Here is a 24,739-nt window from a genome sequence, read left to right as displayed (position 1 = left end):
GCTCGAAGCAGAAGCTTCTTCTTTCATTTCGTCTCGTTTCTTTTACTTTTCTTCCACGCTCGTAGCCTCCTCGACCATTAGCAGCAACTGGTTGAGAAGAGTAATTGTACTCGTCACTCGTGTCTGCCGCTAACGACGGATCATTTTGCAACATTGCTCCGAGCCCGAGGATGTTCAACAACATCGTTCTCAGGAGGCAGATACACCATTTGAAAATTGCGGCGCCGCTTGCAACCTGTATAAACAATCGGCCATTACGCACCGTTATACGATAATCGTGCTTGACGTCAAATATTAAATGATTTCGCTGCGTGAATCAGGCTGTTTAAATTGTCCGGCTTGATTGAATGATGGCCGCTCCTCTAAGTTGGCCGACAACCACTTCACCGTAAATAAGATGGTACCCCATTCTGTATATAAGAGTCGCCTCGTTATACAGGGTGCTCGATTTTTCCTTCCATCTTCTACTAAACTACTACCGATTTTTATATTTGCCTTTGCTTGATTCTGCTGGTATAATAGAATTAAAATCATGGATACTTGCATTATCGAATTTGCAAAAACTCGGTTCTGTTCGCAATTTCCTGATGCAAATTTCGGAAAGCATCGTTCGACGTTACAGCGTTGGAGATATAATTGTAAGGGAAACGAAACGATGAATTTTCTCCGCGAAACTTAACGTTCATTTGCTCCGTCTCGTTTGCAAAAGGCTTCGAATAGTAAATTGCGCAATAAATTCAGAAGTCATTCTCGTATTTGCACGAGTGTTTCGCACCGGAGTAGCTCGAACCGAACGCGGTGTATCGCGAACGATCACGTGTACCGAACACGCACGTAACGAGACGTGCAAATTAAAGTAATGAAGAGTTTAGTTAGCCGTCGAGCCACTAACGGCTTTAGTTATAGTTTTCGCGATCGGGATGGCGCGCGACCCCGTACGTTCGTTATAAATAAACGTAACAGTACTGTCACGCGTTTCAAATGGAATGGAACGTTGACGGGTATGCCGGGATCGTTAAACGTTACTTCCCCTTTTGTTATTCCATCCAGACGCTAGGACTTTCTAATCTAATTTATAACACGAATCGACAGACAAACTTGACAGATTGTCAGAACGTGACGCGATTTCGCGACGAGTTTAAAATACGAGCGGATTTTTAACATCCCTGAATGACCGCAACTAGACTTTCTTCGACGCGCTCGGTACTGCTCGTTCGAAACGTTTAAGCTCGATAAAACGTCCCACAAGATCCACGACTGGAAAGACTGATCGGTAAATTTTAATCGGGCATTCGTGTTTGTGTATCGTCCAACACTCTCAGACACGATCGACTTTGATCGATTTTTTCCAATTTTTCACGATGATCTCCTCGCGTTGCCGCGCCGTTCAGCCGTGCACCGCCAGATAAACTGGTCGTAGGAGAGAAAGATGCGTTTCTCGGCTGGCGTTCAATTAATTTCTTCGTTGTTAATAATTTAATGAACCTCGGTGCGTTATCACCATCGTTTCATCACGCATCGTGCTCGTGTGCTTTCGTTTCAACCGTCGCGTCGATGAGAGACGTTGCACTTGAACGGGAGAAAAAGAACCATAAGCACCGCAATGATCTTGGACCTTTGTTTCACCCTCGATAGGAAAATAATCGTGGTTCGTTAATGATTTCTTTATTTCGAAGATGGATAATTAAATTTACACATGTTTCCCCGCGGTGTCGCGTTTACGATAGATCGGTTTTCTTAAGCGGAAGATACACATTATCGTGAAATAGTTTCATAACGATTCATAAGTACGTTTCAAATCGTCATTGTTATATATTACTCTATAAATAATTGCCTTAAGTACTAAAAAAAAAAACGCCGGCGGTAAATAGTACGGTTAAATACTATAGAGTAAGTTAGGATATTTCTTGAGGTGGATTAAATTCTTTTTTTTTTTCATTTTTCCATTTTTCAATTCGAAGGAAAACCGTGCGTTCGAACTAAAACAAATTGACTAGAGTGACACTTACGTAGAATAAAAAGCACGAGCCTTCTTGATTGTCTAAGCTAATGCGTGGAATATACCGTTACGACGTGCTGCTTTCAGTGCACAAGTTACATATGCTATAAATAATGTATATAAATACGTCTGTTAGGTATCTTGGTTTGTACGTGCGGTGTGCTTTGGTACAACGTGTACTTCGAGCGAGGAGGAAGTCATAATTTAAAATCGTATGCTGCTCACCGGTTAATTGTTCGTTCGTTAATTGACCAATCGCAGTCTGTTGAATTGTTCGATGAAACATCGATTAGAATGGATGTATGAAAAATGATCGTGTTACCCCTTTCGCTATGATAATATCAATTGAAAGATATTATTCCTACGTGTAGTAAATTCTACTTAATTAAGTTTATTCATTATTTCTTCGATCAGTAGCTAGTAACTTTTAGTAGCGAAAGGGTTAAGGAATAAAATCTTGGTGTGATTTCATTCCGATCGAAGGATATTGAACAATGATCGTCCAGATAATAAGATTCCAATCGATACGTCCTACCTTGAATTTCCTTAATCAACGAGGAACCGTGTGAACTGAAAAACCAATCACAAGTTCAAAACAATCACACCAGCTAAAATTCTGTTCACTGTTTCTGATGGTCTTCAATCTGCCAGCACCGTATTTTGATCATGATCAGTATGAACACTGTTCTACGATTAAGCTCGAGACGAGCAGGTCGTAGCCGAAATGAACGTATAAAATTCTTCAATAGCCGACGAGAGTTCCTTAATCCAATCGTCCTGTCGGATAATAAATCAGTGGTGCAGTAGCATCCCATCCGTCAATCTCTTCGTTCGACTGTGCCGCTCTCTTCTGACAATTTAAGATCAGAGTACTGTGTCTGGGACTGCTGGGTGCCGAACGACAAGTTGTCTCTGTGATTCCGCTCGATCCAAGACGGAAGTTCTTGGCCCCCGTTCGCGGGAAATACGGCTCGTTTCCGATACCCCAGCTGTTAGGAACCGGTGGATTTCTAACGTCTGGTTGCAGCCGATTTTGAGTCAATACCTTCGGGTCTATCGGTGTTTCTTGCTCCCCCAACTGTTCCACGCACGGACAAGAATTACTGGAAGATCTCCAATTTTCCACGCACGACAGTCTGTTTGCACAAGAGATATTCGGTTTGCACGGACTGTTGTCGGCTATTGCTTCTAATTGGCTGTTCGTTCGGGAACACTTCTGGTCCAGCTGATCGGAGCTGGCGAAACGTAGACGTTTCGGTGATTCACTGGAACACCTGATGAAGGTGGACCTCACTAGGGACTTGTTCTTTAAAGAACTTCGCGGTATCAGAGGATTCGTGCTGCTGTTCTTCCTTTCGTAACCGTTCCGTCGATTTTCCCGCTCTCTGGTTCGTTTTTCCCTCAACATCGGATCCTCGCCTATCAACCAGTAGGTCAGACGTTCGCCTTTTCCTTTCATGGATACCAGGCCTCTTTCCATCACCCTGAATCCACCGAGCTGATCTAGTAGCTGCTTCGTTTCGCTACTGCAGTGAATTTTTAATGCTAGAACGAAAAAGACCGTACGATTTTATTTTTCTGGCTTTTTCGTTTCGCATTCTTTTCCCGAAAGTGCAATACTTACGCGAACCTGTAGATTCCATTCGACTGGCTGTGTTCACGGTGTCGCCAAACAGGCAGTAACGGGGCATTTTTAGACCCACGACACCGGCGCACACGGGCCCTGTACGAGAAGTAAAAGTATGTCAACCGTAACAGGCGTAATCCTAAATCGTATTGTTGTTTTCACGTCGGTTGCTTACCGGAATGTATACCGATTCGAAGTTGCAGCTTATCCAGCGGCCTATGTCGAATGGTAAATTGTTTAATGGCATCCAGCAGGCACAAGGACATACCGGCAATTTCTCCCGCGTGCTGAATACCGTTTCGTATAGGTAGACCGCTTACCTGTTCGAGAAATGGAAGAATATTGATTCCTCAGCGATTAAAACCGTTCGAAATGTATAATAAATCGAATGAAAAATTGTTCGAATAAATGAATAAATGAATAAATCTAACGTACCACCATATAAGCATCTCCGATAGTCTCAACTTTGTACACGTCGTAATTCTCGATGGTGGAATCGAAGCAGGTGTACAAATCGTTGAGAAAGTCCACCACCTGAGAACCCATAATCACAGTGATCGAAATAATAATTGAGTAATTATCGTGGGAAATTATAATGATAAGTTACCTGCAAAGGTGTACTCTCGGCGGACATGGCGGTAAATCCGACGATGTCGCTGAAATATATGGTGACGCAGTCGAAATTTTCAGCTTCGACTTTGTGTCCTCGCTTTAATTGCTCGGCAACGTATCGTGGTAACATTTCATAAAGCAACGCGTCTGAAAGGCGAAGCATAGTTTAATATAATTGAAAGGGAACGCGATAGCGAGGCTGATTAAATTCGTTCAGACTTTCGGAACGTTGCTTGCACGACCTGTTTTTTTCTTCTCCTCCGTCAATTGGTCCGTCCGTTCGTCGACCAGAGCTTCCAGATTATTCGCATATTTCTCCATCATGGCCATCATGTTGTCAAATATGTTTGGCTTCCTGGAAACGAACGTTTCAGTTTAATGGAACTGTTCATTTCTCTCGATCATATTTTTCATTCGTTTTCTAATTAGATCCTGGGTAGAGGTGGTTGGAAAGAGTGTCGTGGTACTTTGAAAATATTATTTAATAATGCTTTTATATCATTATTTTTGATAAGAAACTCACATGCCCTTCCTCAGTGGCCTCAGTTTGTTCCTTATCACCTTGAAGTCCGGACGTGCCTCAGGATCCTCGGCCCAGCACTCTATCAGACACTCCCGCACGAACTGGAAACAGTTCTCCAATTGGCCCAACGGTGGTCTGAGATAATTCAAGGAAAACAGAGTAGCTGACAGGGTGGAAACAAAAGCACATAAAATTTAAGTAACTTCTGCCGTAGACAGATCGTGACTTTAATCGTAATACCTGAACGGCTCGGTGTCGGGTTCATTCGCGATCACCTTCTTCAGTATCTCCGAATCGGATAGTTCCATAATTCCGAATGGACCGTGTCGTCCTTGAAGTTCGTACAATACTATCCCGAAGGAATAAACGTCCCCTCTTTGGTAGTCACGAGCCGTTGGTTCTTGGCTTTTAGAGAATCTCAATAATTCGGGTGCTCGGTACAGCAAACCTAGGAAATTTCATTCAGTTAAATTAGTATCATCAAAGTATTTGAATTACACTATTGGTGAAAAATTTGAGACCAGTGCAGGAAACCGCAATAATAAAGAAGCTTAAAATGTAGGTCTGAAATTTTTGACCGATGGTGTATATTCGTTATATACCATGATATTTCTTCATCACATCGCATGGCTCACATTCAGCGTCCTTTTTAAATTCGTACAGTCCAAAATCAGCCAATTTCACGACCCATCGTGAATCCACCAGGCAATTCGACGTACTTAACGCGCCGTGATACTTAATCACAGACTCGTGCAAATAGATCATACCCTAGAAAACGTTTGAAATTCAGTAGCTTTCAGGATCGACTCTAATGGCACTGTAAGATTCACGAAACAAGCATTCTCGAGCAGAGAAAAATTTCCAAGTAGAAAAGTTTGAAACGTTCCATGGTTAAAGTTTCAACGGAATTTCCGCGAGCGAGTATAAAGTTTACGCGGTCGTACGCGGATTTTTATAGAAAAAATTTTTATTCGAGTTTAGCACATTTTGTTGGACAGGAATATTCTTTTAAAAAACGATATAAATTCTATGATCTAGAGTGTCTTACGTACTCTTATTATATCGCCGACCAAGGACGCCATGAACATGTTATCCAGCTTCATATCTTCGTTCTCCAAAATGTCCTAGGAAAATGAAGGATAAAAAAAAAGAGAATGGAAGAAAATTACGGGAATTTCGGACACGATATTCCGTCTGCTTAATTACAAACTGTCCGTACGGATGATTACCTTGAGACTGCCGCGTGCACAATATTCGACCACGATGCATATGTTCGGTGGGTCGGTACAGGCGCCGATGAAAGCGTTCAAATTATCGTGTCGTAAGTCACGCATCTAGAGAAACGATCCTTTAATTTGGGTGTCGCGAATTGGGTCTCGTGTGTTCTTCGTGCTCACGTGGTACTCACCACTTTCAGCTCCTTTTTCATCTCGCGGGTGATCTCGATCGATTTCTTGCGGACTTTCTTCACCGCGAATATCCGCCCCTTGTAGACGCCAATTTGCGTGTAAATCATAGAATATCGGAAATCAGCGTCCGGATTTGAGCTTAGAGAGACTTGACTGGTCCTCACGATAGGCTGGGTCGTCGTCTGCGAGAGATAAGATTTTCATGGCTTACTTTGGAGACGCGGGTGACGTTTAATCCGTCGAATGAATCATTTTTCGATCAAGAAGGAACTTATCGAATAATCCTCTTTACCCTAGATCGGGGAAAATCAAAGAAGGTTGACTCGTTTCTAAAAACCATTCAGGGAAATGTTATTTTTCTCGATAAGAAGCTTCCTGAATAAAAATTGAATAAAAATTACCGTCGCATCGTTCAACATCCGATAGCGTAATCTCCGAAAGTCTCAGGATCAATTGGGTCGGAGGAAATCGAGGGAAATAGGAAAGGGCAAGACATCGAGGAGAAAAATACGAAGGACGTAGCAACGAAGTCGAGCATTTACCTTGCTATTGCATTTGGTAGGCGCCTCGTTGACTCCAGCCGAATCGTCTTTCTGCTCTTTGATCTGAATGTCTTTGTAGTTCACCTTCCATAATAGCGAGTCCAGTTCCTGTTCGTACTTCCAGTTTCTGTACAGCACCAGGAGTACCGCCGCGATGATCAGTAGAAATCCTCCTGCTATTCCACCCACGATCTCTCCCGTGTGAGCTAAATGATTCAATGAAACTTACAATGTAATTGATTCCGAGTTTACGGTAGATGGTAAGCCGATGGAGACGAGACGAAAGAAATTTCGAATTTTATTATCGTAAGATCGTAAGCAATGATTCGAAAAATTTCGGTCACCAGATGTTCATTTCTGTCTGTCCCTTTTTAATTCTACCCTACCGTTGAAGGTTTCGTGTTGAGGACGGTTAAATCGGTCAGAAGCTCGATCGGCGATCGTTGTTGCGTAATATGTAATCGCGTGTGCGGTTAGCTGGATACGAAATTCGTATTCGATCTCAATTAAGGGAAATGAAAAGGGTGGTAGCGGGAACAAGCGGAAGGTGGTCCCCTTTACGAACATTTACATATGTAAATTTTAAGGTCGACCGGCAAACTTTATGATGTACTTTTCGAACGATCGGTTCGCGCGACGACCGGCCTTAAAGGTACCGGAGAAAGCTGACGAATGGTAATTCGAAGGAGAATGGTCCCTACCCTGTTCGCGTTTCCACGAACCGTGGATAATATTCGACCATCGGGGAAACATTATCTTCAGGCTTTCTAAATTTTATTTTAATCTATCTCGTGTCGTTTAATGGTCGGTGACATCTGTTACAGAGTCGTTAAGATTTATAAAACTAGTTAATTAATTTCTAGGAGTATTCATTTCCTGCGAAAATTAGCATACATTACGAAGAAACGTGTCAGTCATAAGAATATATAAAAACAGTCTTATGAGTAGATGATTAGAAAACCAATCCTTTATTACTGTTAACAAGAAGGGTAAAACATCGGTGTACGTACATTTACATTTCTCGCCGTGGTATCCGCAATGAGGTTCCGCGATAGGTGGCCCATCGCCGACCCACGAAATATCTCTGGTCAATCGGAGTTTCTGTAAGAGAAAGAGAATCAATAAGCAGACTGGAAGGTTCGACCAACTGAAAAAGCAGTTAATGTCTTACTGGCAGGTTCGTGCCGTTCTCTTTCCCCACGAAATACGCTATAGGGTATAAACCGTGTCCTTTTGTCGGCCGATTGTCCAACGCAATCAGAGTGTAATTGCCTTCAGCATCTCCGTTTTCGTCCATATAAACCATGTACCTGAACAGACGATATATCTTCGAATAGCGTAACAGTCGTAACGTACTCTTATTGCGGCCACCTTCAAAAACGTCCTCGTAAATTGCGCAAAGTAACTCCTCGGGCCGTATATTTTCCAGCAATTCCTTTTTGTTTCATCCCGTCATTTTTCTTTCGCTCGTTCGCTCATTGTAATTCATCTTACCTTCGTTACGGGTAATCGTCACTCGTCGAACGATGATTACGAATATTATATAACAGATCCGCGATTGGCATTGAACGCGACGATACGTATCGATCATTCTCGGGAGAAGATTACGTGGGAGCTAGAATCCGAGATCACGGATAGCAGTATGTTCGCTACGTGAAAGCCTTAATTATTTTCTCGGGTCAATTGTAATTCTAGACGCTTGCGTCACTACTACCATCCTCCTCTCTGCTTTGTTTGCCTCGTGTATTTTAAACAGTCTTATCCACGATTAAATATCCTCAAATATTACACGTTTTTATTTCTTTTTATCGAGAGTTTCTTAATGTAAATTACGAATCCCTCGAATTAACGTTAACGATTGACTATATCGGTCAATTTCGCGTGGTAATGGAAGTAAATTAGCATGCAGAACGATTCGATTTTCATTGGATCATTACGATTTCTTACGTACCCCATGGCGCTTCGATAATGAACGCCGTAAAGAGTTGCCACCATTTCTCGACCATTTTGTGGATCACGATTCTCGTCCAGGGCTTTCAGCAACGATCTCTCGTAGAGATGCACCGCGTCATAAAGATACGCCGTTTCTGGCACGATCTGCCTTATAACAGAAAAACGCGATTTTTACGTTTAAAAATTGAATACCCCAACACTTTGCGCGTTTGCAGGCACTATATTTGGTAGAGAAAATGATTTGCAAGCGATTATAATAGTCACCTGAACGATTCCACCGACGTTAGCGAGGGGGTTGCTGAAGTTGAAGGGTGGCTTTTGTCTGTACTCGTTCACTCGGCTGGTGAAATTCTTGGAGTAATTCGGCGCGGTTGCGACCACGCTGAAGTAGCTTTGATACGCTCTCAAAATCGATGAGTTTGTCTTTTTCTGCCATAAACCACGGAAGTACTTGTCCGGTCGTTTCTCATCGTACTGTTCGATGTCGACGCCGACCACCCAGTATTCCCCTGCAGCACGAATTTTCGCGATATGTTTTCTCTCAAACAGCGAGAGCTTAACGAGGAATCTATGGGCTCGTTAAGGGTACTTGCGTAACAGCAAGCTGCTGATTTCTTTTCAATAATCTCATTTCTTTCGTTATTAATTTCGTTACTCTTTAAACTCTCGTTACTAAGATTTGCTGAACGAACGCGAAGTTTGAATAATCCTAGGAATTTTTGAGGTTTCAATTAAGCTACTATTAGCGACACTGCTCTCTGGTATATGTACCTGATTAGATTACAGCAGATTTATACCTTTTTCCAATAGCTTCTTTTCGTCCAAAGCCATCAGCAGACCCATGTGCTCGTAATAATTGCCTAGAATCACGTAAACTGCAACAGAACGGTACACCTTCTAGCCAGTCAACTTCTCAAATCGTCCTTTTGTTATTTTCAATCTTAACTGTTAAAAAAACGGGTCATCGCGATGCTATTTTTAGCGAAACGAACAAACGAAAATAGACAAGGGACATTACGAGCAGTATCTATTCACCGCGCGGAATTCCAACGACCGAAGCATGCGGGTTATCTAGACACGCTCGTACAAACATTGTAACCTCGATGAAATAATGAAAATGCGGGTGGTTTGTTTCCAAATTATCCGACGAATACGATTCATCAAAATAACGGGTTGTACGATTGTTTCATTATTATCGCGCGACTGTCGTAAGTCGAGAAAGCGGGTTACAGAGATTCCGATGGTTTTCATAAAGTCGATAAAAACGTCTAGTAAAATTTATTTACTCACTTCGCGTTTCTCGATACGTCTCGCTGACGTGCTCGTGGAACGGATTGGTCATGTGTGTGACGTGATACGGTTCTTCCCAACAACGAAGAAAGTTTACCGTCACGCCTGCAGCCTCGAACGACGACAAAATCGTCTCCGCGATCGTGGACATCTTATTGAACTCGAACAGCGTAGAATTCATGTACATGAACGTCACCTGAACATTCCGGTATCGAAACGTAAGCTCGGTTCATTGATTTAACGGTTCGTCGAAGGGAAGCTGGGTAACAGAGTTTCGATGTTAACTGTTGTTGAGTGAAAATCAATTAACCCGTTGATTGGAACAGTAGAAACGCACGTGTCTACCATGGCATACGATAATACAAATTAATAACCCTTATTTGATCAAAGTGATTTCCACGATTGGAATAATTGATTTTGAAAAAAATTTTTCCTAAAAACAAACTACACTCTGCGTTATATTTATAATTTGATAACTAAGGTGGTGTTTAAAAAATGAATTTTGTTACTCACTTTGGTCCAATTGAATGCCATCAGCACGGAAACGACCGATTTCGAGATTTGGGTATCCGGTGGTCTGGTTCTGGCGAACGTAGGAAACTCTTTCTTGTTGGAGGACTCGCGATGAGTGCAAAACTGAAAGCATACGAATGCGATTCGCGACCTGAATGCGATCATCCTCGTCTCTTGTATTTCACCTGAACTTAGGGGAGATGCAGAGATAAATGTAAAGATAAATTATATACAACGCGCAACGAGCCGGTTTCAAATTTGCATCGGGTTTCTAGGTTGGTCTATTACTAGGCTGGAAAGCCTAGTACACGTAATGTGCGTGATTAGTGTGTCAGCTGGACTGCTGATATAACGGGCGAGGGAAAACCGATGGAAAAGTGCTACGAAAACTTGGATACCGATTCACTGATACACGAACCGGATTTAATAATGATCATAATGATCAACGGCTTAATTTATATCTGTTTGAGTACATTTAAAGAATGAAAACGTAGATGGGATTTATGCGAACGCAAATCATTACGTTGATTTCTAATAGAGAACCAATTAATTTCACGCCGCTCGATTCGAAAGCTGTATTTCGCAAACGGCAGAATTGCCCGTAATTTTTCGTCGATATGGTTCGACTTGGAGGAGGAAATTATTCAATGATCCGGGTAATTCGCTGGGAAGATAAATGGTTTCTTTTCCTGGTTTCCCTCTGCCGATAGCACAGTCTCCAAGCGAGTTAGATTAAAAGAAATCTTATGAATCACAGAGAGAAATAATAGTCTTCTCATTTATCTGACTTGTCTGTTGTCGATTATAAATACTTCTTTTCGAACCACTTTATCGTGACTAGACGTAAAAGGAATTATTCAATCACGTATCGGACGACATTGAAACATCGAAATTCTGAAATTATTCATCGATCACTTTCCGATCGAAACAAAAGTAGTTAGCGAAATGAAGAAAAACGTCGAAGGTCTAGCGTAGCCGAACCCTCGCCTCGGTGACGTTGAACGGGTTAAACGTGTCGTAACCTCAGCTCTGTACATTCGTATTCCTCGGTAGTCGGCGAATAATTTATTTCCTCGGTCGGGTCTGTTGCTGGTGGAAGTTTAAAACGCGCATTGCACCGCCAGATCACGTCGGAACAAGCGAAAAAACGATTGAACGAAACACCGAAGAACGGAGTCCTGGTCGTGCTATCGCATAGATGCACGGTTCTCCGTTTAAATGGAACGAACTGGCGACATTTTTGTTCTAAAATTGATTCCGATTCTCGAGTAGATACGGAACTCGGTTCCATCTCTCGTAAAGTAGCATATGGAAGGGATGAATCTAAGAGGAGACTTAATCAGGGGGCGTAAAGTTTCGGTGTTTCCGGACGATCGATTTCATCGATCCACGTAGACTTAAAGTAGCGGAAGCGCAATAAAAGTTGCTTCAAACTAAAAGCATGCACGCGGTAACCTGACCGAAGTGGGTGTGTTTCCCGAGGTTAGAGTACACATTATGGCGTGGAGGAAAAAGGCTAGCGCTAAGGGGTGGTTTCCTGGATTTTATCCGGCTGCATTCGCTCGTAACGTTGAAGTTCTCCACTAAAGAACAAGAAGAACGTGCATTTTTCTTGTCCGTTCGAAGCATCAGGAGAAAAATGTTTCACTTTATACCAATCGTCGCGGATGTACGATCAATGAATCTGTATCATTCGAAGGGGAAAAGTTTGTTAGAAAATTTAATATTGTAAGTTAACTCACGTAAGATATCATGGGGAGGTTGAAGGCGGCTGCCATTCTACCCTCGTGAACGCAGGTTTCCTGGGGCCCGATATAAGCACTGACGTTCTTCGTCCAGAGATCAGCGGTCATCAGGATGCTGGTCTCCTCCTCGCCATAAGTTTCCGCGACCAGGAAATCGAGCTTGTGTCCGCGTCGACCTAGCTCGCCCGCGTTCACCTAGAAAGTCGAGAAAGCCGAGTAATTCAGCTCGCAGAACGAATTAAATTCAATCTTTTCCCATGGGTCCTATTTAACAATTTGCCGAGGCAACTTTTCGCGAAATTTTGCTTAGAATTTTTGTCACCGAAGACGTACAGATTCTTTGTTCCATTATTAAGGTTAATTTCAGCGATAAGAATGGGAGATTTCTAAATTTAATTACGCTTAATTAACGACTTCCGTGCTAGTTGTGGTCGACCTGATGCATTCGTGATTCTATTACCTCTTCTACGGCGAGTGATATAGCGCCGGATATCCGGTAACCAGGACGCTGATACTCCAAGTCCCCTGGACGTCTCTTCGACCCGGTGATGTAGCCGAGGGTGAAGGTCTCCGCGTCGGTGCCCTTATCACCGAGTAAAACGTGGATCGCCGTTAGTAACAGACAAGCCCTCTCCGCGTTTGCCAGTAGCATGCCCAGTCACGAAACCTTCGCGAAATCAAACATCACGCCATAATTACTTTCTCTTTTTATTATATTGATAATCCCTAAAAGTTCGTTTGAAACACGTTTATGGAACAAGCCGCTCGATCTTCTGTTCGTGTACCGCTGGTCTGGTGCAGTGCTTTTTATTTGCAAGCACGAGCTAATAAAAGCACAAACTTGCGGGCGAACGATATAGGGAAGGTAATGGATGAAAGCGGTAAACTCGACGGGGTTGCAATAAACACCATCAATCTCCTATGGTGTTCAACACTTCCTCTTCCTACGTTTCTCCATCGTTCACCGACCACTATATCCCAGTACGTATCATACTTTCTCGTAAACTATTGTGTACCCGTATGATGGAGCACGCTATCGACAGCTTGCAAACGAGAAAATTCTCTCGAATTGTAATTCGAATTGTAAGTTATACCGGAATAGCGTTCAATCGAATTCGATTGCTCATTTTGATGGAATAATCCAAAGAGGTTCGCGACAAAGGGGTTCATATAGTAATTCATAAGAGTTTACGCGAGTCACTGAATTTTTATTTTTTTATTTTCATAATATTTTGATGAGATTGATTAAGAAATAATGAAAATATACACAAATTGAAGGATTGACGAGCAATCATTCCAAGAGAAGAGATAAATCCATCGATATGGAAAATGATGTCTTCATAGCTGACGCATGAACGAAATACCCTGTCAAGATTTTAATCTTGTTAATTACTATGCGACGTATCGAGATATGTGACGTGTACGACGCCGTGGGTACGTTGTCTGCTTACCGATTCATTTACTCCTTCGAAAGGTGCGCGATATTATCGATCGGTTCGCTACCTGTGACGATTCACCCTCGGCGAAATTAATTTCTCAGTCTCGTATCTTTTTTCGCGTGCACTTAATAAAGGTGTACACCTCGTTAATCACCATGGGGAAACGAAAGTCACGATGGGTTCATTATCGTGTTGAAATTGAGCCCGAGAAACGCTTTTATCTCTTGCGCTCTTGTCAAAAATCTTGCGTTAACCTTTTACACAATCATTCAATTTGAATATCTTCAGCATTATGTTTGTAATTCAATTGAATTTTACATTTTCACCGTCAAACACGGGAAGAAAGTTCATTCTACTGAACGCAGGGGCGACAAATGTCTCTTCCAAGAATACCGCCCGGTCTCTTCTCTTCGACTTATTATTAATAGTGATCTATTTTAATAATACGTCAAAAAACACACGGTAGCCTAGCAGGATTCTAAATAAACTCGGCTGCAATTACGTAAGAAGACGAACGCTGACAAGAGGAAAGGACGTGCTTGCGTCGGGAAAGAAGAAAGGAAAAGCGATGCCTTGAGTCATCGTCATTGATAAATAACGCCGGCTTTACTTCAACGATCTAAACCGAGTGTAAACGATTATTTTCCCATTCGTGGGAACGTCGGTTTGTACGGGATTACGAGTCCCGTTTGCTGATCATCGTTTCTAGAAGACATAGAGCTCTTTTCTGGCTGAAACGTATCTAACAATGAGTTAGGTCGACATTTTCTCTACATAGTGTCATATAGCTATTTTGATACGAAAGATTAATTTAAAATTATAATTATCCAATAAAAAATTATTTTCACGTAGGAAGTAGAATTTCATTAAAAGTTTAGATCAGATTCTCTGAAGTATACGATTTCACTTTTTAGAAAATAAAGGCAGTAATTATTTCGCGGTAACAAGTACCCGGAACGTACGACACCTACGCCAATTAACCGTGAACTAATTCGTACAAGAGAGTGCAGTTGCAACGCGTGCGAAGACACGTATGGATCAATTAAATCGGCTACATGACGTCTTATTACGATATCTCAGTTCTCGTTTATCGCAACCCACATTCATTTCTGCCACCGTTACGTATCCCTCGATTAACAAGGAATTATCACCTTTCTTCTATCGCTTGGCCATAATCAAATCTTGCATCGGAATGGAATTATGTCCGTTCATTAAATTTCTTCGAAGCCTGAAGTACGAGCGTTAAATTGAACGTAAAGGCATGTTACGGACCGTGCTACAAGTGCATGCCGTGAGAGTTGCGCGTGAATCTTGCGTAGCCGACTGATTTTCATATGTTATCCACCAGTGTACGTCGTGCATTTTACTTTGTTTATAACCCCGGTTAAATACAGATGTTCTCTGATTCGGTGCGCGCGAAAGAAACTGCGAAATGCTTACGCCGAGTATAAAGAAAAGCGGTATTAAAAGGCTGAAGAAACGGATTTATGGCGGCGTGGAACAGTTGTCGATACTCGTGATTGCTGAAAGCCGGATCTTTGAAGCATTTAAAATTTTTTATTTTATCTTGCATTGCATCGCATCGAGGTGTCGATATATTATTGCTACATACATAACAGAAGAAACATTTAACGACTGAAAAATTAAAAAATTTAACAAGTTAATTGCTCTTTCAAAACAAAAACTCTTCCTGAAAAAAGATGATCCTTTGATCTAAACAACAGAGTATCCAATTCTTTAGCCGTGATAAACCGTGCGGAACAAACGAGATGATTTAGCGGGCGACAGGTGTGTAGCGTGAAAAGACGAACACGGAAATGTATCGTACAGGAAGCCCACACCGGCGACGCAGTATTCACGCCGCGTATTTCCGCTTGTCCCGGATAAATTTCCCGCCCTTATCGCCCACCTCTTTAAATAAGTATTCCTTCTAACGCGTGCTTTATCACGAATAATCGCGCGGTGCCATACGTGTTCCGCGATACCATCGAAACTTCCTCCCGCTGGATTTTCATGAAACGAGTAACGGAAGATCCTACATGTACGATAGTATTCGGCAGTAATCGAATCATTTTTCTTCGCGATTAATATAATTAATGAAAAATCCGAGGTTTTTCAAAGTCCCCGGGTCTACTCGACTTTTACGAAGGTTGCAAGAGAAAGCATCCGATGGTTGCACGTTTTTATTGTGATACTATGTTGTACATATTTCCTCGGGGCACCATCGCCTCGGGTATTCTTCCAGCGTGTTACAATTCACCATGCTCTTTCTATCCGCACACATGTGCCACTCTTGCTATTACATATGTGGAACACGTTGTACACACTATATTTAGAAGTTTCTCGATGGCGAACGTTACACGGTGAATCGTGCATAAGGAAAAACGTGGACGTATCGCGAAATCATCGGTGAATCAATCGTGTACGCACGTTGACGAGCACGTTGCCGTCCTTCAACTGGATCAACATTCGTCAATCAACTGGATCAACATTTAGTTTCGACACTGAACTTGTACGTATGCGCTTCCGTGTGTCAACTTACAGGTCTAATGAACCGATAATTAATCCGGTTTCAATATTTTTTAAATTGACGTTGTACTTAGAGCTTCTACATACAGGGTGAAAAGTGATTTTTCTTTTGGAATATATGGAAATAGCAAGTCGTAAGGTTTATGGAATAGCTTGCATGCCGACAATCTCGTTGTGTTGCAGCACGATGGAATCTGACAAGGTCCATCGAGCAGCAGGACCAAGCAATCTCTTTTGTCCGTTTCTTTTTCATAGCAATTTTTTATGAGAATGAGTAACAAAGCTTCCAGGAACGCTGTTGGGTAGCTTCGCGTATATCCCTGTTGGTCTTTGTTTGAAGGAAACTGTACGAATGACGTAAGGAAGAATATGACTATCCTTTTTTCATTTAGTTAGAAAAATATGTATCAAGTTACAAAAACCTTTGCCATTCAAAATTACCTGTTTATAATCGATGTAGCAAATATTACTCAAGAATATCCAGGTGTAAACATACGTACATTCCTCGATATGTCATCATCGCAAACGTTACGTTATCGAAAATAAAAAGAGATAGACATATCTTATTCCAAAGCATACTATTTGAATAAGTACTTTCGTGTACGTTCACTTTGAATCGAACACGCGTGTATGCGATCAGAGGGGGCCGATTCGCGAGGGGATCTCAGCTACACAGCGAAACAGAAAGTGACTCAACGCGATCATGGGGGCCGACTTTCGAAAAAGGTGATCTCGAATCTGTGTCACATGATGTTACATAGAGAATTTTAGGCACGCCTCGGTTTTTCGGTTGCGTCAACGCGAGACAGACAGGGGACCTCGGGCTGTGCGTTCAATTTCTATTCGACGTTCATTTTCTAATTAGTCAACGTAACCGTACGGTGAATGGTCGACGATCAACGGCCGCGCATAATCGTCGGATAAACGCGAAGCTCGTACGAAGAATAATTGATGAGAGAACACTTAAATGCAGCACGATTAACAGTGTCCTTTGTCGAGAACGCATCAATCATCGAAACGTTGACTCGAATGGAAGTCCTGGAGATGATTGGAAAAATCGTGTATCAGGATCGCCGTGTCAAGGTGTCAACGGCGATTGTGTGCAAATCAAAATAGCGCGGTCGTTCATACGTGAGATACATGCTCTATTTTCGTATTATTGGACGTTCCGTTTATTTTCGTAGACAGGCTAGAGGGAAAGTCTTTGGGGACTGGGTCGTTGTTTGTTTCTATTCCAATCGAGAACACCTCGTTGCACGAGGTCTGGTTGTAATTTTCAAAACATCATTCCATCTACTCTTGGAGAAACTTTTGAAGCTGCCCGATTTCTTCTCATCTTGTATCGAAGTGGATTTTCTTGTAATTCTTGCTCGTCTTTTTCTATCATTTTACGCAACACCTTCGCGAAACTCTCTTCAGCGACACGAGAATCATTCGTTTCGAGAAAGAAACGACTCATCAGAGACGATACTTTGTTTTCGCGATAAACGTATAGTTCAAACTTGACGCGTTTCTATTTTATGTTTACGCGCGAGGTATTAAATCACCTTGCACCCACGCAGTTAACGTTGCTTTGACGCGAGTTCAACATCCATCTGACATTCTTTTTCTCGGCTATTGACTCCGGGACTATGATTTCCAACTGTTGTTTCGTTAAATAGCGAAATAGATACGTAGACATTGTTTCCTCTGCCTGGAGGTACTCCTGAAGGTATGTACTTCTATATGTAGATATACCGAGAATCTGTCCGGAAGGTCGGCGACGCACGGGAATTAACCTGTGAGGTCTGGAACATGATCTTTATCTCGCAAGCAAAATACGATAATTACCGTATAAATTAAATAACATCGACTGAATTTTGCAACCTGAAAAGCGTTTCTTAATACCCGGACACTGGTAGAAAAGCAAAGGTATCGAGAACAGGTATCAACACTCGATTGCCATTAAGCCTAAAGTCGGTTATCCGAAGGCATGAAAAGGATTTCGCCGAAAGCACGACCAGGTGTATCGGGCTTAATGACAAAGATAAAGGGTATCTCAATTAAACCCGATGTGTCACGGTCGAAAGAAACTTTCCTTTAGAGAAAAAAGGTGGATCCATCTAGCATCCGAGATACAGTTTTATACTCGTAAACATCCTTTGAGCGTCGAAGTCGGTTAATATACTTTCGAACAAGTCCGCCAAAAGAGACACGGCGGTAAGTGGTATTCTCAACGTCTGACACGTTTCTCGATAAAGTTTAATCGAACGCGTCGATCGCGATCCTCGATTGGCCATCGCTGACAGCAGTTCCTCGAGTTTCGAGATTTTCAAACCGTTCGGTCGTTGAATCGAGCGCGGTTTACGAGTTGTTTCGTTCACGAGACCCTAGCGTGATTTATCGGGCCAAGTTTTCGCCGGCACGTGGCGGCAACACTTGTTCACCGCCAGTCATTCACAACCCGCCACAATCCTTTCCACCTTCACCTTTCATCGTCTTCTTCGATTCGCTTTCTTTTTTATCCTCTGCCTAGTGAACGTTGCCACTCTCTAAACACTGTTCGGCTAGTCACTCGCGTGTCTCCGTTGTTTCGTGGCCTACTTTTAACTCTACTATCTTTCGCGAATTAATTAAAAGTTCGAAGGTTCAGGGCAGCTTCACAGCTCTTCATAATAATATTTTCAAAGATGCGAGCTCCATCGATTCGCTAAACGTCTATCAGTACAAATTTGATAAAAAATAAAAAATACTGTTTTCGAAAAAATATTTAACTTCTCCTGCACCCTTGAAATATCGTGTCTGTACAACATCGGTAGTCACAGAGAGGGAGCTTATTTCTTACCTCGTTCGTTGTATTCCCGTTTAATTACTTTCTTGCCAGACGAGCAGCCTCCGCTCAAGCGTTGTCGAACACCAGCAACTGGACCGACACATGGAATTTCATTCCTAGAAAAGAGCTCGTTGAGAGCTTGTCCATGGAACAACAACGGCAATGGAACAGGCGTCGATCGCGATAACGGTGAAGGAATTAAAGCATTCCTGGTGGCAACGAACTAGAATCTCGTAATTGAAATTCGCGGCTTGCCGCGTGGTCCACGCGATACAGAGCGTGCAAGAATGTAGCCCGTAATCGCGACGGTAAATCAAAGAAATGAAAACCACCGACGCCGACTATATTTTCTTTTTACTTATTCTTTCATCAGTTCTGTATATCTTAGCACGGGAATAAAGAAAATGCTTGAAATTGTAATAACTTGGAAAATGATGGAAACGAAAGTTAGATGAAACTCGCGTGAAAATTGTGGAAAATTGGTAGGATAGGACGATTGAAATCGAAACGATCGTCCCGCCGCGCCGGTGCGACAAAAACGACGTGAAACCGGCGGTCGACAGTGATCGTAGGCGCGCGCGGCCAGACTGACTTCTCTCAGCTCGTCCTCTTTCCCTCGTAGCGTTCGTACGTCGAGCGTCGTCGCCGTCGGCGTCGTCGTTCCATTCACAGTCACCGACGCTACTCCGTGGGCACCGATGCGTTGCTCAGGCGCATGAGCACTAGCCGTGAAAACGTTTCAAAAAGGTGGGACACACAATTAACTCGTATGATTGTTCTCGAATTTCTTTTCTGTCCTCTGTCGGATTTGTTGGTAACGAAACGCGTCTACTTTCACTGATCTACGATCATTCAAATTTCTCAATAAATATTCGTACAATTATCGGGTACGAAAGTGCCTTTTGCGGAAGTGCCTCAGGTTAATTCCGTTATCGGAAGGTTCAAAGGGCTGAAGGTTCCCTTGAGAAATACTCGAATATCAGAGGATGGTTAATGTAGAGTAAGATGTAAAATGTATAATAGATGTTCGTAGCAAGTACTTAAGGTAAACGTTCATGCAATAAGAAGATTAGGAAAGTTTGCAAATTTTCCAAGCTCTTAGGGCGTTGAACGCGTGATCAAAGAAATAAAAATTCATACTCCATCAGGATAATAAGAGCTGATGCTTTCGTAAACGTTTCGTTCTTGAAAACGGTACTGACGTTGAGCACCGGGATTTTGTCGAATACAAATAAAACCATGTATTAAAGGGTCGTGGAAATAGAGGAGGTTCGTTCTTGGCCATTTACGAGAAGCAGAGGGTAGGAGGAATAGGATGTTCCCTGGAGAACGCTGTGCGTTCTTTGAAAATAATCTAATCCTATGGAGGATTCTCCCTAGCGTTTGCATCGGCACTTGAAAAAAGCAAAACTTTCAAATCTCGTTTCATGCTACGTCGAGAAATGTACGGATCGATCCTTCGCACACGTTCCACCACGTTTTCCTGGTAAAATGTCTAAAAGGATTTTTCCCTGCGTATTTTGTTATGCATGAACGGTCGCCTTTTATAAGAATTTTCATAAGTCAGGGACAAAGGATTATCGGTATGAAATATTTTAGCCTCGCACGAGGATTACATTGATTCTATTTCCGGAAAAGATTATTACATCTTTTTCCTTATTATTTTCTTTACCGAAGCTTTTCACACTTCTACTTGAACCAACGTCTGATCACCTTTATTTCGCTCTCCTTTTTTATCTTATCTTTATTCAGCATCTTGAATTACGCTACCAGGGACAAAGGAATCTTCTATCTCAGAGATTGTAAGTAAAATATCTTCACTGGCGTGCAACATAATTCAAAAGTTCAAGAAATCTAGCACCGTTGCAACGAGACGTGCGAATATGAAATTATTCGTGCGACAGTTCCCTGTTGCGCCGTTATGTACACTCGATCTCGACAAAAACTAGATAAAACGAGACTGAAAATTTCAAAGTCGAAACAGTCGGTGTACAGGTGATAAATCATTCTATCGATGTACCTCGTTAAACAAAGGCGTTCTGTTTTAAAGAAAAAAAAAACAAAAAACAAAAAAAAACCTGAGACGATTGATCGATAGTCCCCGGTGACCAGTGGCACGATAATTTTTCGACAGTCAGTCGATTGTCTGACGAAAAACTTGTCATTGCCGAATTGAAAGGTACCGATCGTATGGTTATGGTTCTCCGGTGTGCATTCGCGATAGATCGACGGCGAAGGGGAAAAGAGGGACACGGTACACGGTATCGAGACTCGGATAACCCTTTTTTTCGCGACGTCCGACGATTACGCATTACGCAAGTGCGTAAGAACGCGCGGAACTCGCGCGTGACTTGCTTTGGAGAAAGGTACTTCTACGTACTGGGACAAAAGCGTGGCTGGTCGCGTCGCGACGCGAGGCAAAACTTGCCATCGAAACGTTTCTTCGAAACCATTGACGTTTTTTTACAGAGAAACATTACAGTCGATTTTCATCGTGAGACCATCAGAATATAATGATCCTTGGTCGAAGAAAAGTATCCGAATAATTAGCATAAAAGACGTCTGTTAATTCGCTCGAGGGGCTCGTGTCTAATTTCTGTCGAAGGTCTCTGTAATTTGGCAAGAAAAAAAAGAATCATTTGAAATTCCCTTCTGGCGTAACGATCTCGTGAAATATCGTTCAGCCTGTGGCGTAACTGAGAAAGAAAAAAAAAAGAAGAAGGATTCAATCTTCCGGAGGGTGTGAAAGTTTCCTCTGGATTAGCTAGAACACGCCTTTTCACGCTCGATCACGAGGCAAATCGTCCGGTTAGCATGGTAATCGGCGTCTCCTCCAGTCACTTAGCTATTCTTCAGAATTTTTCTCTCCTTCGTTGAGCAGCGAAGCGTCTGGCCCTCGGTTTAGTGAATCATTATCGCGCGACCTAGTTTCCCGTGTGCGCGGTTAATTAAATCTTTTTGCCGGGGCTCGTTAATCGAAATCGCGATGGGACCGGCCATTAAACGCTCGTTACGCCTCGTTTTCGTGCCGATAACGCGGTCGAATATGTGGAAAAAAAGAGGAAATTCCGTGTAATTGCTGTCCTCGTGTCCGGACAATGGGATCTCGTTACAACGGCGACAATACGACCACCATAGCGACGCTTTCGTCTTCGTACACCGTTTGTTTGTTTTTCCCCTCGTAATTAAGGCGGCTTCTATCCTCTTATTTCTTTTGCCTTTTAGTGCACTTTAATGCCCGTCTCTCTTTACTTTTGCCATCACGAGATCTTCTTTGTTCCACCATTATTCTTTTCTCTGTTTACTTTATAATTGAAGCGACCAGGAAACGATCAATCCTGTCACACGGTACCATCAATCTTTAATTTGTTTTTTGATTTTATTTACGGAACGCAGACACGTACGGAACATTCATCATTTTTATTATTACGACTATCGTTGTTCCGTCATATTGATCCATATTTCATCAAAATCATACAGATGAGATTCATGAAAACAAATAAAGATGTAAATAAATCTAGAATAACAATAATGAGCTCAGTCATAAATCATTGTAAAAGACGACACGGATGACGTGAAAGGCTATCGATCATCGAATTTCGTACATCGCGTAGATCGATTGGCAACCTTCGCAATGAAGTTGTTAACTGTGAAAAAAATAATGAGGGACAAACTCTATCCAGAAGCGTTCTCACGTAAAAATACTCGCGTTAATTTCGTTGCACGCGTTAATGCACCACCCGAATTGGCTTGCTTTCCGATCGCTCGTAATTGCACCGATTATCCGTGGCGAGCGTGCATGTCCAGCCATTTTGACCATAAATTACTCCTGATCACCGATACATACCACTCTGCTCTCTGTATCGGCGAAGAAATAAGAGGAATTGTGTCGTGGGGAATACGTGACCGTCGAAAAGTTTGGCCCTTTTTACCGATACTTTCTCGTCATTTACAACTGTTCGCAGCCTCCGTTGGCGAACGTCCAACTCGCTTGCTTTTATCATCCAGATACGAAATATGAAACTGCTCTTTTCTCGGATCGGATCGGTAGCCGGTATTCCTGGGGAAGTTTCGTGGTAAATATGTCCATAGAGTACGGGGAAAAGCACATTACGGTATTGCGTTCTTTCCTGTTTTCCAAACGAGAGACAGGCAAATCAATTGCACAGAACGAACATCGCTACCGCGCTTATGCTTTGGCTCAAATTGAACAGGAAAACGTTCTGTTTTACATAAGGGATGAAATTAGGGGAAGTTCGAATCTTGTGGTAGTCATAGAATTTTAGAAAATAAGTATGCAAAATTTGGCCCAAATCGGTGGAAGGGTTTAAGTGTTAATTAGGTATACACGTTCTGGTTTGCATAAGGGATGAAATCAGAGGGTGAGGGTGTAGTTTCCAGGTTTCATAGAATTTTAATAGATTTATTCTAAAAATGGTTCGGATGTCTATCGAGCATGTATAAAAAGAAATTCTATTTTATATAAATAGATTACACATAGTATATTGATTTTATTGATTTCATCGTAGCTGAAAAAGCGCTTGAATGACACCTGTTGCTCCCGTATGTCTGAAGTAAAATTTCGTTGGCCACGATTACCCAGTTTTCGTGTCCATTTTTTTCAATATCGCTGCCAATAATTCAGCCGGATAATTGTAACCTGCCGGCGATCACCGTAAACGATGTTGTACGAAAATTACGACCGTATATTGATAATAATTTTTCGGCTGTATTATAACCTGGCAATACATTTCGTCTTACACGTCTCGTCCCTTTCGCATTTCTGCTCACGTATACCTATGGTAGGTACGCTCGATCGTGGTCGTTCGACGCGTGTTACACGGATAAAACGCTCCGAGCCTTATCACGGTTGTATATCTCCTCGGATCTCCTGTTCGCGTAGTTTCAAAAGTTCTTTAATAAGGGCCACGTTCGGCTGGCTGATGGTGAGCTGAAAACTTTCACCCGTTTTGCCATTCGACCTTTCGCCTCGAGCGTCTCTATATTTTTCCGCGAAGAAACGTTTCTTCCTGAAACGGAAGCCGACGAGGAGCTTGATTAAAATTTACTTTATCGCTCTGCTTTCATTTTCTTGCGTTTCAATTTAAACGAATGCCTCTACGAATGGTCGCGAAGTTTTGCTCCAATTATTTCAGAAATCTTACCCTCGCTGAAAGGAACTTGTAAGTTATCATTTGACGACGTTATTTCATTTTTATCGGTGTTCGTAACAGCTTGCTATTTAATACACTGACTACTTTGGGGGATATAAAGAAGTTGAAAGTTTCAATTCGAAAATTGATTATCTGTATCAATTGTAAGAAGGGGATAATCGTTTTCGAGCAAACTAAACGTCTCTGCAATTCCAAAGGGGTTCAAACAGAGATGTAATCGTATCCTTCGCAAACAATTGATCGTTCTGGAATCGATGAACTCGATGCTGTAATTTAGCGACAACCCTACCGACTACTGGTAATGCTATTTGCTAACGATTTGTAATTAGTGGCGGATAAGGATTAACTCACAATGGCGATACGCGGTTCGGAAAATCGATCGAAATGGGCGATTGTTCAAAGGATAGGTCGGATTTAATTAGCCCGTGGTAACAATTTCGTTTGCAATTGATTTCACTACGAAATTAATGTCCCAAATATATGATAACATTACTACAAATTATTAAACATCTTTGAAAATGTTACAAAAAAATGATGCATTGTTTAAAGAAAAGATATTTGGGTATATGTAA

General features: G+C 42.1%; 1 protein-coding gene and 1 long non-coding RNA gene across 4 annotated transcripts in view; one reads left to right on the top strand and one right to left on the bottom strand.

Annotated features, from left to right (window-relative positions):
- Positions 1-24,739, top strand: part of LOC117611180 (uncharacterized) — a 109,080-nt gene that overhangs the window by 4,224 nt on the left and 80,117 nt on the right. The window lies entirely within an intron of this gene.
- LOC117611172 (guanylate cyclase 32E) lies at positions 869-19,688 on the bottom strand. 3 transcript variants are annotated; one of them, XM_034339109.2, is made up of 23 exons: positions 19,006-19,688; positions 12,674-12,880; positions 12,211-12,408; positions 10,469-10,591; positions 9,956-10,151; positions 9,463-9,525; positions 8,930-9,174; positions 8,664-8,809; positions 7,884-8,022; positions 7,723-7,813; positions 6,713-6,918; positions 6,170-6,352; positions 5,991-6,095; positions 5,814-5,885; positions 5,364-5,529; positions 5,002-5,209; positions 4,762-4,896; positions 4,481-4,593; positions 4,234-4,385; positions 4,062-4,160; positions 3,802-3,946; positions 3,624-3,722; positions 869-3,544 (listed from the first exon to the last, which is right to left on the bottom strand). In XM_034339109.2, exons 2-23 carry the CDS (start codon positions 12,863-12,865, stop codon positions 2,763-2,765), a joined length of 3,858 nt encoding a protein of 1,285 aa, XP_034195000.2. In that variant the 5' UTR covers positions 12,866-12,880; positions 19,006-19,688; the 3' UTR covers positions 869-2,762. The 3 variants fall into 3 exon arrangements, with proteins under 3 accessions (XP_034195000.2, XP_034194999.2, XP_034195001.2); XM_034339108.2 differs by having other exon boundaries at positions 870-3,544; positions 9,463-9,540; positions 19,006-19,687; XM_034339110.2 differs by lacking the exons at positions 10,469-10,591; positions 12,211-12,408; positions 12,674-12,880; positions 19,006-19,688 and having other exon boundaries at positions 870-3,544; positions 9,463-9,559; positions 9,956-10,066.

The sequence above is a fragment of the Osmia lignaria genome, chromosome 3, assembly GCF_051020975.1.
Source record: "Osmia lignaria lignaria isolate PbOS001 chromosome 3, iyOsmLign1, whole genome shotgun sequence".
Classification (NCBI taxonomy): domain Eukaryota; kingdom Metazoa; phylum Arthropoda; class Insecta; order Hymenoptera; family Megachilidae; genus Osmia; species Osmia lignaria.
The sequence above is the reverse complement of the archived record's forward strand: the minus strand, read 5'-3'. Positions and strand labels throughout refer to the sequence as shown.

What these genes read in the sequence shown, in the direction of transcription:
- LOC117611172 (XM_034339108.2), bottom strand. Translation starts at nt 12,865, where the DNA reads ATGCTACTGGCAAACGCGGAGAGGGCTTGTCTGTTACTAACGGCGATC. An exon ending in ACGTCGGTGGAATCGTTCAG is followed by an intron (nt 8,810 to 8,929) that starts GTGACTATTATA and finishes GTTATAAGGCAG; the next exon opens with ATCGTGCCAGAAACGGCGTA. An exon ending in TCGGAGATGCTTATATGGTG is followed by an intron (nt 3,947 to 4,061) that starts GTACGTTAGATT and finishes TTTCTCGAACAG; the next exon opens with GTAAGCGGTCTACCTATACG.